This window comes from Barbatula barbatula, assembly GCF_947034865.1.
Source record: "Barbatula barbatula genome assembly, chromosome: 14".
Lineage (NCBI taxonomy): Eukaryota > Metazoa > Chordata > Actinopteri > Cypriniformes > Nemacheilidae > Barbatula > Barbatula barbatula.
Window position 1 is genome coordinate 1,080,917 of NC_136777.1, and position 18,886 is coordinate 1,099,802.

General features: G+C 38.6%; 2 protein-coding genes across 7 annotated transcripts in view; one reads left to right on the forward strand and one right to left on the reverse strand.

The window, feature by feature from the left end:
* Window positions 1-227: 227 nt before the first annotated feature.
* lhcgr (luteinizing hormone/choriogonadotropin receptor) overlaps window positions 228-18,886 on the reverse strand; it is a 63,051-nt gene continuing 44,392 nt past the window's right edge. Inside the window, exons 3-12 of the mRNA XM_079473218.1 lie at window positions 8,167-8,238; window positions 7,258-7,332; window positions 7,021-7,095; window positions 5,139-5,213; window positions 4,783-4,860; window positions 3,772-3,840; window positions 3,582-3,656; window positions 3,325-3,510; window positions 2,993-3,061; window positions 228-2,250 (exon numbers count right to left, since the gene is read on the reverse strand). Of these exons, the coding sequence (XP_079329344.1) occupies window positions 1,038-2,250; window positions 2,993-3,061; window positions 3,325-3,510; window positions 3,582-3,656; window positions 3,772-3,840; window positions 4,783-4,805 (1,635 nt within the window). The 5' untranslated portion in view covers window positions 4,806-4,860; window positions 5,139-5,213; window positions 7,021-7,095; window positions 7,258-7,332; window positions 8,167-8,238 and the 3' untranslated portion in view covers window positions 228-1,037. The remainder of the gene's footprint in view (window positions 2,251-2,992; window positions 3,062-3,324; window positions 3,511-3,581; window positions 3,657-3,771; window positions 3,841-4,782; window positions 4,861-5,138; window positions 5,214-7,020; window positions 7,096-7,257; window positions 7,333-8,166; window positions 8,239-18,886) is intronic.
* The window catches only part of acoxl (acyl-CoA oxidase-like), a 30,531-nt gene continuing 27,430 nt past the window's right edge, over window positions 15,786-18,886 (forward strand). For 4 of the 6 annotated variants that reach the window (XM_079472812.1, XM_079472810.1, XM_079472813.1 and 1 more), the window contains exons 1-8: window positions 15,789-16,001; window positions 16,178-16,274; window positions 16,569-16,655; window positions 16,840-16,926; window positions 17,351-17,449; window positions 17,613-17,727; window positions 18,586-18,672; window positions 18,759-18,831. In XM_079472812.1, the coding sequence (XP_079328938.1) occupies window positions 15,856-16,001; window positions 16,178-16,274; window positions 16,569-16,655; window positions 16,840-16,926; window positions 17,351-17,449; window positions 17,613-17,727; window positions 18,586-18,672; window positions 18,759-18,831 (791 nt within the window). In that variant the 5' untranslated portion in view covers window positions 15,789-15,855. Of the gene's footprint in view, window positions 16,002-16,177; window positions 16,275-16,568; window positions 16,656-16,839; window positions 16,927-17,350; window positions 17,450-17,612; window positions 17,728-18,585; window positions 18,673-18,758; window positions 18,832-18,886 lie in introns of all 6 variants that reach the window. The other 2 variants (XR_013787561.1, XM_079472811.1) reach the window with 1 other exon arrangement.

An 18,886-nucleotide genomic window follows, 5' to 3' on the forward strand; every position in this document is an offset into this window, starting at 1 on the left:
TGACACATCTCTTATTGTCACTTTGGATAAAAGCGTCTGCTAAATGACTAAATGTAAATGTATAAGAAATGCCTCCTGTGTGTATTTGTAATTCTTTAAAACTTCTGTATTTGTAATTCTTGAATTCTTTACCATTTGAAGTAAGCTTCATCGCACTGATATAGAAAAGACGCAAAAAAGTTTGTTTTACTTTGATTCATTCATTGTAAGTGTAAACAGGCTGCGATTCGATTTGTTCTGATCTTTTATTAAGACTTCAAGTAACTGTACACGATTCATGAATGAGGAATAAAACAAAGATGTTGACCCGGAGCTGACGGTGCACATACTGACCACAGCGTGGCGCACTTTTATACTATAAAACAGGCTGGAACCATTTCTGTAAACATCAGCGATAACAATTAAAGTAACAAAACTTTAACACGTTATCCTTTAAGAAGATTTACAAAAGCTGCCATTCAAAAACTGCATTCAAAACAAGAATCCTTAGAGAAGAGTTGGCTATTATATTCACGATTAACAAATTGCAATCAACAAATTTAATTCGGTTCAATATGGAATGACACAGTATTCAGCTACAATATATTATTTTAGACCAATGCACGTTATATCTTGTGAAAAGCACATTTTAGCTTTACCAAAAATTGATTTAAAACCAGAATGATGCTTCTCACTTATACAGGTTTTATGTGCAACAGTGAAAGACGTTGTAAAACTGTGACATAATGTCGCCATCATCTGCTTTTGATGCATTTTACCCATTAACAAAAGCCATCTTCAATACCCTGATGCCACAGGCTTCTCTTTCAAATCACCTGCTCTGAGTTATAAGTCAATAACTTGTGAGATATGAGAGAAAATGAGGCAAATTGTCCTCTGAAACCATCATCTTGTTCTTTCACAGTCTCAAGGGAAGAGCCAGAAAAACTTGGCTCTTTAAATGCCCCGTAAAAATATAATACAACGAAAAAGTAAGAGTCTAACCTCATGACCTCCCGATGGTCACAAGAAATGTTTGTGTACCGTTTGTTCTAGGCTCATTGCAGCTGGGAACGCGGTGCCAGATGAGGGAACGTGGACATCCACACGACAGCCCGAGGGGCATTGGTGTGGGATCCAGAACTGCTTTTGCTCCTGTTGACGTTTTCCGAGCAGTATGCCTTCATCCGGTACAAGTTAGCTTTGCTCTCACAGCAGCCCATGGAACTCAAGAGAAAACAGGCGTCTTTCCTGAACGCCCTGGTGAAAATGGCATAGATGAATGGGTTGGCGCAGGAGTTGATGGGGTAGAAGAGCACCAGGAGGATCTTGGAGTTGGTCACGGTGATGAGAGGGACCTTGAAGGCTGCAGAGATGGCAAAAAACGAGATGGGCGCCATGCACAGAAAGTCAGTGAAGATGAGCACGGCCATGCGTTTGGCGATCTTGGTGTCGGCGGCACGACCCGGGAACTCTGGGTTGCGCACGGCGGAGTAAATGCACATGTAGCAGCCGCAAATCACCAGGAAAGCGCCGACATTGAAGATAAGCAGGAGTATGACATAGGCCTGGGATAAAGGAGTCTCGATGTCCATCGGCAAACACATGCTGACTTTATTGTAGCTGCTTACACCCATCAGGGGGAGCAGCGCCATACCGAGACAGAGCAGCCATCCGACGACCATGATGACCGAAGCGTGACTTAGGCCCAAACGTCTCTCCAGCCTCAGAGCGTGAGTTATGGTATGCCAGCGCTCCACAGTAATGGAGGAAAGAGTGTAGACGGACAGCTCGCCACCAAACACAGACAGGAACCCGGCGATGCCGCATCCCACTCCCGTCTGCCACTCGATAGCGTGCTGACTGTAGTGCCCGCGGGTACTGAGGTCCACGGCGGCGATCATGAGGAGATACACGCCGATGCAGAGGTCAGCGAAGGCCAGGTGGCACATGAGGAACCTCGGGACAGTCAGCTTGCAGCGACTCGTAAATATCACGAGCAACACGGTCAGGTTGCCCGTAATGGCCAAGACATTGATGAACCAAATGGCCACCCTCAGGAAGCCGAAACCAGCGATGTCCTCGCAGGGGTTGAAGGCGTCCGCCTCAGGGCTGCACTGGAGGGGCGGTCTGCGCTGACACAAGTCCAGCTCTGGGTACTGAAAGTCCACACTTCCAAAGGTTTCCTCAGCCGATACGGATCCAGCAACGTCAGATGGAAGCGAATCGTACGCCATTACGAAGCCATCAGAGACAGTGTTAGATGAACTCCTGAAAAACAACAGAGACGTGTGAAGTGTAACGTAGAGCGCAGGTCAAATACAATTCAGAATGAGCTTTCTTTTCATTCATTCGAGGATAAGATTTTTCACTATCGATAACTGATATTTTTTCATTGTAAAACAATTAATTGAATCAGCACTAAAATATAATAGATAACATTTGAACAGTTGGGTTCCAAATTGAGAAAAATCAAGTTTTTTATTATGTTATCATTTTTTTGTTGTGTTCAATTGTGTTAGTTAGCTGATGAGTTATTAAGACTTAAATCAAAACAAACATATTTCAGTTTGATTGATATTAATTGGTTATCTACCAAACTCCAAACTCTTCATTTATAAGTGTATCAATTATTAGACTCAATGAAATGAGCAAAATGAATACAAATGGTGATAATGATATTATATTTTAGTCATTTATTCTTGTAAAGGAAAAATATTTTAACATTTTAACTTTAATAATTCCACTTTTTTATTCTTTCTGCTGTCTTTCATTTTCAAGTATGATAAAATAAAAATGTCAACTTATTTTACATTTTGGCTGAGGTGAGTTTCTGTATCTTGAAATGAAATGAAACGCTTATTTTGATAAGTTGATGTAACATTTTCTAAAATTTATTTATATATAAAAATGTAATAGAAATGACTTAAAATAATTTAAGGTGGAAAAGAAATCTCAATTCACCTTCAGGAAGTTAAACAGCGTTTTCAAATAAAAACGTGAAAGCTCTTACGCAGCTGATGGATTGTGGTCCCCACAGTTTGAAGATCCATTTCTCGATCCAGCAATAACAGACCCCTCCCTGTAAGCGGACGAGAGAGGGTCAGGGTTCAAAGAGAGCGTTTCAAAAAAAGCATTAAGGCAACTTATACTGATGCTCCTCAGCTTTGACTTCAGCAATCAAAAATAAATGTCAAGTGTCGTTTCTGGAACCCTGCTGATGGTCTCATTACATTTAAGCTTTCCATGACGTCCGCTCGGGGAGAACCGCAGAGGTGTTGTCATCCAAACGGACACGGAAGAAGACTTGATGAAGCGTTATATAAATTGTAATGCAAGCGTCACCTGTTGGAGTCCCAGCTGAGCAGCGCGCAGCAGTGGCTGGGATACGTCAGGTGCGCTTCTCTCAAGCTCTTGAACCCCTTCAGCGGAGGCAATCTCTTTAGGGCGAACGCTGAACGAGCCACCAGCATCAGCACGTCTTCAAGACCATAAGAGGGCAGCGTCTCCAACGGCGTGGATGACACGTCACTGATGGACAACAGAGAGTCAGTGTATCCTGCCTACGAGTCTGTAAAAATAGTTGGTAAAACACTACTTACAGTACAGTAGGACCAAAAGCTCTTTTGAAAGCGTCCTCATGGATGACATGTAGATCTTTGTTGTTTTTTAATACCCTGCGAAACACATTTTTTTGTCGTGATTATTTTGTGGTTATAATGCACAAGGATAAAATGGTTCAATGAATAAAAATAGTATTGAAATTGTATTTAGAGTATCAATAATATTTACAGTTTATCTATTCTGGTTCCGTTAAAGGCATGGCTCTCAATTTCTGTGAATCCATTGTTAAAGAGATTCCTGTAAAAGAAAAAGTTCATGAGCTGGTTATCACTTTGTATTCAACTAAAATATATTCAGAATTGTTTGGGTTAAAAACGTTGACCTAACACAACCCCGATAACACACAAGTATGTAAACCAAAGAAAAACTGTTTGTGATTACAGACTGGACAATCTTGTTTACATACAGATACAGAGATTGAAGGTCTTTATGTCTTTATTTATGTAGACAAAGCAACACATTTTGATTGACAGCATTTTCATTAAGAAACAATGCCCGTATCAGATATGTAACCTTATATTTAGGATAGAAGAGGACTGAACATTTTCTATAACTTTCCTTATGACCTACCAAAACCCCTTCCTTCCCTTTTATGGATCTTGTTACACATATGTATAAATATTAGGGGTGTAACGGTACGTGTATTCGCCCTGTTCACTCCAAAGTCTAAACTCCAAGGGATCTGCCCTTCGAAGGGAGTAGGGAATTGTCCCTGTGACAGCTCATGAGGGTTCAGTACGAATACACATACCGTTACATCCCTAATAAATATACATCAACACAATCTGAGCTATTCATGCCTATTTTACAAGGTGGCTCATTCGTGTGATTTTCCTACGATCTCATTCGTACGTTTGGTTATGATTTGACTTTGCCCCTGTGATGTCAGGATTATGGGCGGGGTTAGGGGAGCCAATTATTGTTTGCGTTGCCACCTCGTATAACTCATGTTTTTAGCTAAATTAGGCTTTGCGTTTGTGTTTTTAGGGTTTGGGGTGAGGTAAGATGTAGGTTAGCCACCTCCTAAAATATGTAAGACTTTTTTGATATCAGGTTATAAAAATGAGACTGGACTGCAAAACATCATGGTAGTATTCTGAATATTTGGGGGTACATGTGTGCTCCTCAATACTAACAATTCTGATTCATAACATCTGATTTATGAGATTCTGTACATACATTGTTGTGTATTCACTTGTCATTCCGATGAAAGCGTTTGCCGGGATTGAACAGAGGTGGAGATTATCGCAAATATCCCTGAAAAAGACAAAAAGACAAAATCACAATTTACACAAGACACACAACTCGACAATAACTTTGTGTATCTCCATCTCTTACAAATATACACTCCACAGCTGGCATTCTAACGTGACGTACGTCTATGAAAGTGTGATAATGTCTACTTCATAACAATCTATTATCTAGCACCTAAAAACCGCACTTGCCCAACTATACTATTATTTTTCCGTCATTCAATCTCACTCACCACATCTTTCAACCAGATCAATGAAATAGCAGCCGCAGGGTAAACTCACAGTATGAAATGGGACTCCAGGGAGAAGATGGAGGTCAGATCAGGAAAAACAGTGATGCCCGTGTTGGAAATGCTCCTGTGAAATTGAAAAGCAATCCAACTTTAATCTGGAGCCCAAGACCAAAACCCAGAAAACAAGAGGCTGCGTAAGGGATTCTTTTCAACTGTTTTATATTCAAGCCCCAAATATTTATACTAATAGGACTAGTAACATTTATAACTACAAAAAGAGAGGCTAAGAGGCATGACCCAAGTGCGAGCCCATACATCCACAAGAGAGGAATCAAGCAAAGCAGACCCCACAAACAACCGAGATGAAAAACAACCAACAAACACCGAGACACTGACCGTTTCACCGGACACGCTCGCCGGACTGCACTTAACTTCTGGTCTTTGGGTCATGTCTAATGGAGAGGCTCAGAGATGACGTATTTTCGACCGAAAGCCTTTGCATTTTTCCCATAGACTTTTGGAAGATCGGCAAAAATAGGCTCTTTGATTAACAAAGGTTTATGATGTTTACAAGTGTCAAGATAATCTTAACAAATGAACACAACATTTGTTACTTTTGAAGCCAAAATACAATCGATGGAAGTAAAAAGATGACACGATGCTATAAACAGACAGAACTTAAGGTCGCTTGATATCAACGTCCCCACAACTATACGGCCTTGACAACTCTTTCTAACTTTATTAAAAAAGTGTTCCCTGGCAAGTATTACTCCGTGAATTTGTGCCCATGTTGCATTATTTGTGATCTTTATATTATGCACGATGACGTCTAACGCAAAGCAAGTATTCGCTTTTGGCAACTTGTTAGCAACCGCCATTTTTAAGGCACAATAAGGCATTCAAAATCACAAGCGGTTATAACTGGTGTGTTTTATGTCATAGAATAAAACATGAAAATATCTGGGGGGTTTTGTTTACCACAGACCTTATTTCGGGCGATTTACCAAAATCCCATATTAAAAAAACCCAAAGACTTTGGTGCGGTGGAACCGGAAGTCTTGTTTAGATGCTAACTCGCTTCTGGGTTTTGCATATTAAAATATGTCGTCTCTGCGGCTCCTTCTGGACCTTTTTCACGTTTCAGGGTTTCTCAGCAGAAGAAGTACTGTAGCTTTAGGCCTATGTAAAAATTGTCTTTATAACGTTTAAGGATAAATGCCAAAAAAATTTGCAATGTTTTCATTTGGGATTAAAAATGCTCTATCCGCACATTGCTATTTTAAAATACTCACATTTTTTAAATACTTGCAATGTGAAAGAACGTCTAATTGATTGAAAATCCACATGGAACATTTAACAATCATTGTATGGTTTCATTTTATTGTCGATTAAAATGTATGAAATATAATCTATGACTAAACGGTGTTTAGGAAAGCGATGGAGTGTTGCAGGGTGCATACGACGCCTTTATTATTCAGGAGTGAGTATATGTTTATTAAACATCTGAGGACGTGAACTTCTGCTCATTAAAGGTCTGTCATAAAAACTCACATTAAAGCATGTTTACATCACAAACAGGATGTTTTATTTTTACCTAAAAAAAATGTATAATCTACCATGTAGATACGCTTAACACTGTTACCAGAAATGAAGGAGAACGCGGAAGACCACGCACAAGTATTTTTTTTTGGCTTTCAAAAAACTTTCCAGAGGTCCATCAGGGCTTACAAGACACAGATGGAGACAATAAACATTAACATGGAGACAGGAAGAGGAAGTGACACAAACAAGACCAGGCAAGCAAGCAAATACATGACAAAACGTGACATAAATAATAATATTAAAATAATAATATTAAAATTGTCTAGAGGAACAGTTTCAGATTCGTGATTTTGTAGAACGATAGCAGAATAATAAAATGTGTTGCTCACAGATATCTTAGCTTGGGCAGGTGATTGAGGGCCCGCAGATGGATGTGAATCAGGCTCCGTGTGTTCTGGATTGAGCTGTGAAACAAATTCTTGTATGAGAAATTGCAAAGAAATGGTACGTTACTGTGAAAAGAGAGAATCTGATCTCTTACAAATGACTGCAGTCATCCCGACACGCTTGGAAATCAAAGCTATTATCCCTAAATTGTTAAGTTTTATCCTCGAGTTGGTTCTTACATTTCAGAGACATTCAGAAGGTTGTTGAAGGCTTCGGTCTCTATAGATTCCAACGAGGTGCTCTGGGCGATTTCACTGAAATCAATAAAAGTTACAGTCTCACACAATTTTTCTTCAATCATCTGATATTTCCTAGTAAAATGATCCTGGATTGTGACAACAGTGCGTTCCTTAACAGAATGGAAATGAATCTGAATGTTAGATCGCCTTTAAAACCAGAACATTTTGAGGGATCATGCAAAACACCTAGTCAAAATTCATCACAAAGTTAGTTTTTTACCTCAAATAATGAATTCACATTTATGTTCTAATGGATTTAGTGCTCGTAAATAATGAAATATTCGAACATCAGCAGCTTGTCTGTATTCATCCTCAAACTGCATTATATTCATTCTCTTATTGGATTTTTTTGTCTGTTTATGTTGTGGTTACATCATAAAAAAGTATTTAAAAATGTGACTCTCAATATGGACCTTTGAACATATATAATCAATATACTGTATATCAGAAGCACATGTTAGCCAATATAATTATAGTCATATTTTGGGGGGGAAAAGATGCAGCAAAGACACCTGAAATTCTGCTCAGAGAAAAAGCTTCTTCCCCAATATGTGTGATATTAAAACTGTCATTGATGACATACTGCTCCTTTAAAAGCAAGATATTTATGCCAAAGAATAATCTATTCTGTGCGAGCGTTCAGACTGTTCCTCCTAACTGGCATGTCCTGGCCTTTTTCGAAGAGGATTCATGGAAAACTTGGCATGGGAAGCTCTTTGTGCTCGACGCATTTTTTGAAAAGGGAGTCGACATCAAAAGATTTTCTCCAGCCATCACGTGATGTGGAGATGGATGGCCTTTCCCATCACGCAAAAAACTGAAAAGCTTGGCAAAACAATAACTACTCACATTCTTTTGACACCTTTCAGGCCGTCGAAGCTGCGACTGCTGATGGTTCTCAGTGAGATGTAGTTCAGAACTCTGAAATGAGAAGATGCACAGAATGAATGACTCTATGTGAACTGTGCAAAACTCACTTCGGCAGCGGTTGCTGGGTTTATTAGTGAAGCAACTAATGCTTTTGACACAAAAGTATTGTTCTGCAGATATTTTATAGCACAATCTCAAGTAGAACATCAAAAAATGTCTTTTTAACAAGCTGCACATGTGAGGTCTTTCACGGTCAAACAAACTCTATTACTGCAGAAGTCAGACGGAGTACGTTTGAAAGAAAGAAAATTTACAACCACAACAAAGAACTGAGAAATACACGCAATAAATCAAATCAAGATAACATCATTTACATTTAGTCTTTTTTTAGCAGACGCTTTTAGAAAAGAAACTTACAAAGAGTTCAGAGAGCAATAAGCGATTTACATTTCTGTGTTTGGAAGACGGTTTTATCTGATGTAAGTTTTAGCTGGACACTTGGACTCTTGACCTTGGCATTGTTAGCACAATGTTCTCAATGTTCTACAGGGACATCACAGATCTTTACAATACATACCCAAAGATTTAAAAGGCAAAAATAAGTAGATATTTGGTCAATGTTAATAATGTTTTGTTCTGCACAAAGTTTGTAGCTTAAATGTCTGATAAGCCTCAAGGAGGTTTACATCAACAAATAATTTCCACCCGGAGACAGAAGAGATAAAAGCTCATCCAGCAAGGTCCAAAAAATCTAACAGCCAGACAGTGACCTCCATTCCACTGCTGTTCATGAAATCCATATGGTCTATAGTCAAGTGTACTCTTAAAATAAGTACAAAGTTTTCAGCAGAATCACAGAGGAGAAGGTTCTTGCTCAAATTTTTGTTTCATTGAAGCTAAAATAGTTTGGGAGAAAAAAATCTCAATGAAGCGTATGGAGGTGTAAAATGAATAGAGGTCAAATAATCTGGATTTGGGTACAATTTTGATGTTTGAGTGAATATTGAGATCTTCAATAAAATTGACTTTTGATTGCAGACTTGACAATCTCTTCTGAAACTTTGTCAGATTTCCGACTCTTTTTCTTACAAGAAATATCTGGGACGCAGATCAGACTGTAAAATTCCATTTGCTCTACGTGAAATCTCATTGATGTGTATCTGAAATAATCGAGACATTGTGAATTAAAACAAACCACCTTGAATTCTTTAATCTACAATTGTGTTTTTAGGGTGCAGTAATTACATCACATTATGTCGCACTAGCGTGTCAGTGCTGCTTCATCCAGCAGTTAGAAACCTTTGCACTCAGTTAATTGTCACAGAGTTTGATTTGGACCGAGGGTCACCATGCTCTCAGGGTTTGTAATTGTGAAGCGCTGTTTGATTCATCTCTCGCGTTGCAGGTCGATGATGTGAGAATAGACTCTTGTTAGAAGGCTGGGGAAGAGGCTGTCAGATTTGCTGTGCTGAGCTCACACGCATTATAGAAACTGGTCTTCCGAACATACACGCATACATGTTTGGATATTTAAACTAAAAATAAACAAACGCACACTTCACATAATGGTGTGTGAATTATGTTTAACCCTAATTTCAAGTCCATTTTAAGTATACTTTATGTGTCCTAATGTCAATTAACTACTAGCAGCTTGTAAGTGTACACGTATTTCAGTACTACTTTGGACTTAACTGGCCGCTTTTTAGTTTATAACAGTATGCAACTAAATACAACAGGTGAACTTGCAGGTTAAATGAAAATGAACTAGTTCAATACTTGTAGTACATTCTTTAGTTTATGAACGTACACTTTGAAGTATACTCACAGTAAACTACTAGTCTAATAGTTTTTAGAAGAGTTCTTCAAGTGAACTCATGCTTACAGTTTAAAGCCCCAGTGAAATCAAAATTAACGTTTTTTTCTTTTATTAAAAATAAGTTTGAATTAAGGACATCAATAAACTGATACGTTCCTACGTGCTGACAAAATTCCCATTTTGAAGATATGAGCGTTCAGACTGACAGTCAGGCACGTGCGCTCAAATTAATCTAGAAACTCAATGACATCACACACTTAAGCCTATCGTTAAACTTGTCGTCCAATCAAATCCGCTTTAGAAGAGTCCCGCCCCCTTCACTATGAGAGCTGCGGAAGCGTCGCCTCATATCAGCCACTTGTTCGCACAGTTATTATATCCTATATTGAGAATGACGCATAATGCACTAGATGGGAGATGATCCAGACAGTGTAACCAGTAACATTAAAGTCTTAATTTGGCGTACGGTTCACCTCTGGTTTCATTTCATTTCATTTTTTCATTTATTTAATCAGAGACAATGCACATTAATAACACATACAATATGCAAAATGTGCCATATTTAGCCAACACTGGCTACTTCAGAGACATGATAGCACAGAGCTGATCATAAGCGTCGATCATACACGCAAAATCGAATACTTTCCTATTTATAGTTTAAAAGAAGTATACTAACATCACACTTGAATGAACTTTATTAAGAAAAGGCCACTTTAAACAAAGTGAACTATTAAAAAAAGCAACTATACTTACATTTATGCATTTGGCTGATGCTATTATCAAAACCGACCAACAGACAATTTAAGCTATACTTTGTTTTCCTGTGTGCATGCTCACTGAAATTGAACCAATGACATTTAAAATGCTACAATTCTCCACAAAATGAGCGACAGGAACATTTACACTTGCTCCTTCAAATCTGCTAAAATGATATTTGCAATAATCTTGCACCCTTAAAATGAAAAAATCAACTTATAAGACATTAAAACACAAAGAGGAAGGAGTTAGTGGTTAGACTCAGAATGGGTTTTCATATTTTAAGGACGTTGCTCATTTATCTGATGACCTTGATTGCACTAAACTCTTATCAGAACTCAAGGTTTCACAAGTAACAGAGGAAGGAGATGATTTTAGGAGCTCAAGGACACGAAACACTGGCGCTCTTAACGTTCAACACAGCGGGTGGTGTGGCTGAATCAAGAGTCAGTCAGACGTTCATTTTCTGCAAAACTGCTTGACCTGTCTATTACGGATACTTTCACAAGCTTGTCACATGTCAACAACTCCCCTACTGCTTTTTTAGAAACGGCAGAGGTCTCATGCGTAAGCGGGACTATAATGAGAAACATCGTGACTGTTCATCGGCAGGACTGAGAGCTTTAGTCACAATACAACTAACAGGTCTATTAGTGTGTGCCGAGCCGAAGAAAACTACCAGCCTATGGAAATCAAACTATATACTGTATACATTGTTATAAGAAAACCTTCCCTAATGTAATGTTATTGTTTTTTTTTAACTGGAATTAATAAATTGAAGTGAATTGAGTGAAATTTGGTGAATAGATTAACCTCGGTAACGCACATTAACTGTGTGTTTCAATGTCCAGAAGCACTAGACATGAATAATAAACTAAACTAGAAGAAAATGTGAGTGGTGCTTGCCGTGGCAAAACTCGGCACTGGGCAGCCACTAGGGTGATGACACTTCAAGCCACGAATGAATCTAACCAACCCCCATCTCTCTATGATGTTCTGATGCAGATATATAGGTCTGGCTAAATGGTTACCAAGCTAATCTGTTTGGTTTCTATGGGTGTGGCGTTTGCCAATTGATTAAACTCCGAGCGAACCAACCCCCATGTCTCTACGTTGTTCTGATTAAGAGATACAGGTCTTGTTAAACGGTTGTTAAATTAATCTGTTTTGTTGCTATGGGCGTGGCTTCATGAAGGTCCTGGGATACTGATTGGTTTCCTGAGTCAAAAGAGCCCACCCCCATGTCTCTACAACATTTTGCTCTAACGTTATCCATCTTGGCCATTTAAAATGGTCTATGGGATCGGTTGCTAGGTTGATGTAAATGGTTGCTATGGGCGTGAATTTTAAAATGCCTTACATGGGCATATTTCCTGGCCCATTACGAGTCTATGGGGACTTTCGGGTGGCTCATACGACCCAGGAGAACAACTTACATGTGAGCTATGTTCTTACAGACCCTGCCAGCCTCTTCAAGCGGTTATTCTGCAAGCACCAATAAATATACTGTTTCTCTCTTAACAAACACAATACAATTGAAAACGTTTATAAATATAAAAGAGGAGCGGTTATACAGTGCCATATGAAAAGAGCATTGGGTTAAACAGACAAACTTCAATATGTATACATTTGTGGAGAACATTTATATACATCCAAACACGTTAAACGATTAGGTTTGGAGTGCCATTATTTATGAAACCCAGTCACAGATAAGCAAATCTGTTTTCTCTTTTGGATTGCTTTTGTTGTATTGACAAACATCCAGTACAGATACACAATACAGTATTTATGAATGAATCCTGTCTTTCCTAAAAGAGAAAGGGACATAACTTTCCACTGTATATCACACACTGTTATAAGTAAGGGATAAAGTACAAGCAGCCAGTTGATATCGCAGAAAAAAGCACCGACAGTGTGATCACACATAAGGGGTTTATTCCGCAATAACAGCCAGCTGCTTGTACATTATCACGCTTATTAAACAGCTACTTGACACTTGAGATAAAAACTGGACATGAAATGTGAATTTGAAATATTTTATGAGGTCATTTTTACAGAATGCAGTTCCGTTTACGTTCATTTAAGGTAAGAAACGACGTTCAAATGTCACAAACAGGCAATATGGTAAAATCATTTGTAAATATAACCTCATATGTTATTAAAAGACATATTGATATTTAATTTGTCAAAAAAACTGTCAAAATGATTTGCTGCATCTGGGTGACAGTGTGTTATTGGTTTTGAGAGGTTGTTATCTGGGAATAACGAACATGCAAATGTCGCGATTGGCCAATCAGAATCAAGCATTCCAACAGCAGTGTGATAAATTGCACAATCAGAGCTCAGATAATAGATTTGCTTCGCTGTGAAAAACGAAAACATTCACCAAAATTGACAATCACCATCAAAGACCGGAACTGTCTGTTTTCATTTTGATCACATTGTACTAGGAAACAGTCTCATGAAGGAACTGAGCTGACGTGTGAGATTTGGGTGTACCAGCTGCAGTGTGTGATTGAAGTGTTCACGGACATGATATTCAGGAGATGGGATATCACTGTGAATCCAATTTCACACAGCTCATCAATAATCAGCGTAACGGTGTAGAAATAAACCACACCAGGTTGTGTTCAGACCACTTTAAAAGTACACCTACAATTGAAAATTCTTCATCATTTACTCACTCTCATGTCAAACCTGTATGGCTTTCTTTCTTCTACAGAACACAAAAGAAGATACTTTAAAGAACCTTAAACTACTGAGTTTTTGTATCTGAAATGAATAGCCAATCAAATAACTTGTATAAAGGACTTCAAGTGGATACAGTTTGTTTAAGATCTAAATTTCACATCCGCCTGTGAATCACACTCAACAGAGTTGGATTAACCGTGTAATTAAATAGGCGAGTACTAATACTTATGAACGTAATGTACTGTACTTCATCTCTAATGAGATATAATTGTGCAGCTGCATGTTATTTCACATAGCTATAGAGACCGAGGCTGTTTTTAACATTATTATATCTGTGAATATTTATTGACATTTTTCGTCCTGGCTACTAAAGCCACTGTTGCTTAAGAAACAAATACAATTCATTATACACACAGACTCATGTTGTCACAATACACAAGCCCCAATTTTTGGAAATATGAAATGCAAACAACTAGTCATATGAGGATCAAAAAATGTGCCGAGTTTGATACTCAAATGCAACAAAACCCCTTCTAGAGAACACTTATGTTGACACCATGTTGAACTTTTGGCTCGCAACCTAAGTTACTAAAACCCCTGTCGCATAACATACTCTCGGAAAAGTGAAGACGTAAACGACTATAGCGTTATCAGCTATTGTGCGTAATTACGCAAAGATCGTTTGGACACTGTACAATACTTTGTTGATTATTATAAAAGATATAGCCGATATATAGAGTAAGATGAACGATCTTTATCAGTACTTACAGTCTGCTGTGAGTCTTGGTCTTCATGCTCTCTGTGGCACTGTTGCATGTGATGCTCTTCTGAGAACAGCGGCAGATCTCCGGACACACGAAACAAACCCCGCCGCAGAAAGACATCAACACAGGAGAAATGAGAAGCAGGAGAGATCTCCACATTGTCGTCTTTGGACAGTGGCACGTTCTTTAAACTCTCAAATCTTCTCTCTCCACTGGCTTCACTGGAGATTTCGAGATGTTGAACAATAAACGTGTTTCACATTTGTATGAGTTACCACACGTTTGATTTAAAGGTTAATGTATAGCCGCTACTTGCTATGAGAGGAGAGAGTAAGGATGGAGAGTTGGGGTGGAGAGCCGAGGGTTGACTGCGCATCTACATCTACGAGAATGAACGCGCTTCTCCGTGGCGCATCTTACACCTAACCAATGGAGACAGAGAGCGCGCACGCACACACAAGGCAGGAGCGCTTGCACATCAAAGCAACAAAAATGGTTTTATGTCACAAAATAGATGGACGAGGGATAGATACTTTTGAATTGATTTTAGGTGATGTTTATGTTATGTCAAAAGCATGCAATATCTGTTATGTTTTTCTGAGACCATGCTGACCTCAGTTAAACAGCCAATAAGTTATTTGCGTCTGCTCCGGCGCGGCGCCTGGTTGTGCCATTGATAAGCAGGGGAGGGCCAATCTAACCTCGACGAAATGAATTCTTATAAAAAACTTTCCATTTCTCCCACTGTAAGAGATGATAGCATTATTGGCGTGATAACCGGGCGCGCACACACATATTATGGGATCTTCATACCTACCCTTTAATTACCCTGCTGGTTATAATGAGAATTGTGTGGTTTAATGGAAACTATAATTGTGTCTGTGATGGATTCTATTGGTGGGATGTTAGCCCTGCTGAAAAGAAACTATAGAAACCATTAAAGAAGTGTAGTTTTAATGGTTTTAAAAGGATTTGTATTGGTTTTAATGGAAAATGTAATGGTTCTACTGGTATGTGATGGATTGTATTGGTGGGATGTTAAAACCTATTGGAATAATGCCCAAAACACAATGCAAAAACATTATTTAGTAATGGTTTCAATGGAAAAAGCAAGTGGTGTGGTTTCTGTCTATAGTTTTTTTCCGCAGGGACGAGGGGAACCGATACTACTTGCTTTTTCCATTGAAACCATTACTAGTTTTAGTTTTTGTGTGAATAATGCCCAAAACACACTACAAAAGGGGAATCTTGTAATGGTTTTAATAGAATTCCTGTAGGCTAGTTGTTTCATTTTATTATTTGTTTTTATAATATTCATTTCATATCAATGAGATTTCAGTATCTACAATATATTTTTACAATTATGTCCTATTATTACATAGCCTACTATTATTTATTATTAGAATATATAATGCATAGCTACTGTAGCCCGTTTTTATATTGTATTTCATTGTTTTCTTAACAAATATCTTTATTTAGTTCTTAATACAGTTCGTTTCCCTCTTCTACTGTAATATCTTCAGTAAGTCCACAAAATAAACAATTTATTGCCACGTAACGCGGTGACGTTTTCCAAACCCGGAAGCGGAACGTTACAGTTTTAGTGCATGCGAAGCAGGCTCGTGAAAGCACAGGAAACTTATGCTTTCATCATCATCATCATCATCATCAATGGACCAAATACGATCGGCAAGCAGTCTGCTCAGATATCTGGATGGAGAATTCTGGGAGATTAAAGATGCGCTGCGGGAAGAGATGTCCAAGTGTGAGCTCTTTCAGTTCAGCAGGTATGTTGAAAACACACTGACAGTGAACTTCATTCAACGAAACATCTTTTCTAGACACAGATATGATATTCAAATGTACATCTGGGATGCGTTTTATTCGAATCCAGCGACTTGCATGACATCAATGAATCAAAAAGCCTCGTTTGATGTAACTGAAACCATTTATTCTCATGCAGTTATGAACTGACCCTGGATCAGAATAGAGACCTGACGGCAGACAGATTTCATCACACCCTCGGACTGCCACTAATAAAAGGACATATTAAAGATCAAGTACTTCAAACACAACATGATCTCTTCTCTGTGTCTTCTTTTCATCTTGGGTCTAGAGTAGACACAGGCCTACTTTCTGAAAACAAAAGTAACAAAATTGGACACTGTCTAGTGTGATTTTGGGGGAAGCGACTTCATGCTAAAAGTCACATTGACACCAGCTAGATAAACTGATATATTTGCATACTGAGCATGCCACGGTAGTAAACCGGTGTGTTTTTGAGAAAAAACATCACATCTGTTCCGTTCTGTGCATTGTGATTAAAGTGCTTTCTTTCCATTGTGTTTGTTTAGATGAAAGAGAAACAGAAAGGTTTCACCGCCAAGAGTTTGATTATAACAGAGCTCATCTGCTCAGCGGACATGGCTACAGGAGTCAAGGTCTTTCCTTCTTTACTCTTATAGACCGAACACGCAGCCGTTGTGTACATTATAACTGAATTTGAACTGTTCTCAAGAGCATTTGCATGTGTTGTCGGCATGCATGAGACAACACATTTGCATTTATTTCACATGGGAATCATTTATTTAAATAGTCACGGTGTACCGCTGCTGTAATCCACAGGTCGGTGTTGTGTGCGCATTGTACGGAGGTGCCGTCAACAATCTAGGAAATTCAGAGCAGAAGGAAAAATGGTATCTCCCGGTTACAGTGAGTCTTGAACACACGTTTCCGCACAAACATGTTGGCAAATCAAATCCTGCTCATATTTGGTTTAGGTTAGAAGCTAATGCGGTTTGTTCATTGCAATCTCACGTCTCATGTCTACACACTGATGATTTTGAGAATGAGTTCGTAGCAAAATACTCACAAACCTTCGTTTCTCTTTTCTTTGAATCACATATTTGTCCGTTTGGATTTGGCCACATAAATCGATATTCACTTTCATTTCATTTTGTCAAACATCTCATGTTTTTGTGTCACGGAAATATTTGGAGGCACGTAATTTATAACCAGTAATAATCAATTATCTGTGATTTATCATTATTTTGACTCAATCGATTAAATGACACGCTTCAGGTTTGCCAGTTCCTCTCATGTTCACGTGATGCATTCGTTCTGTGTCGATTCGCAGGAGTTAGAATTTACAGGCATGTTTGCCATGACCGAGAGGGGTCACGGTAGCAACGTACGTGGAATTCTTACTGAAGCCCGATACAATCAATCCACACAGGTAATTCTCTAACACGACGCCCCTCACCTTCTCAAAATCTGATTCTAACACATAACCTCATAGTGTAATAATGATTCCCAATGTAAGGCGAGGTGAAACTAATATCCTCAGAGGTAGTTTACTAAATATTTCTCATGCTTGCTGAATGTTTTGACGTCTGCAGGAGTTTATTATCCACACGCCCTCTAAAGACGCTCAGAAGATGTATATTGGAAATGCGATGAAAGGAAACGTCGCTGCTGTATTCGCTCAGCTCATTATAAACGGAGAGTCGCACGGTAAGACAGATCCGACAGTGAACTTATTTTATCATCACTGTTACTAAAGCACGTGTCATCTTTAATAATCACAGTGTGAGAGATCTGAACAAACCCTGAATCCCGATGAACTTGGCTTTTGGTTCATTCGATTTTGTTTAAGCCGTGAACAGGAAAGTTTGTTGAGTTTCCCAAGCGATCAGATTTACGACAAGAAGGAAAGATCATAATATCATAAAGATTTGAGGCTGAGCGTGCGCTTTTGACTTGGGCCAGAATTAAAGCAACCACCTAACGGCGCCACACTTATATTTTAACTTTATTAAAAATGTTTAATCAAAACACATCTTGCTGTGGAATACACAATACAATACAAGATCTTTTTTTGCAAATGAACTCTTCACTTTTTTGCTAATGGAGGGCAGCAATGCTTTATGTATTAATAGAAATATATATTCCACGATTATATACAATATATTTTTCATATTTTCAATCATTATAGAGATAATAGAAAGAAAATGGTCTGTTTAACATGTAAATGTCGGTCAAGTTCCTGCACAGGTCAGCAAAGCATTTCTATTTGCACTTTATTGGCATTTATGGCAGACGCCTTTATCCAAAGCGATATACACTCAAAGTACGCATTTTATCAGTATACATGTTCTCTGGATGTCGAACCCATGACCTTTGTGTTGCTAACACAATGCAATGACCTTTTTACTTTGTGCACGGGAGGCATCATCATGTCATAAACCCCTCTCCCCAAACTGAGTCTGGTGGCATTTCAATGCATGGCTTTTTTTGCATAGGGGTCTATCCAAACATGTAAATTATACTTTTGCATTTGTCCATCGGTCTATTAATGTGTTTTTGTGTCAGGCCCTCACTGTTTCATCGTACCGATCCGTGATAAGAATGGAGTCATGTGGCCGGGAGTGAGTGTGATTGACATGAAGCACAAGGAAGGTAATACGACAGATGTTTGTATAAGAGTCATTCTGAATATAATAATAAATGAAGATTTATTCTGCTTTATATGTGATTGTATGCAGGACTGCATGGGGTTGACAATGGCATTCTGATATTTGATCATGTACGGATACCCCGGGAAAATCTACTAAGCAAGTGAGTTCGCCGTGAGAATTTGAGCTATGAAATAATGTGGAAGCATGCATGTATG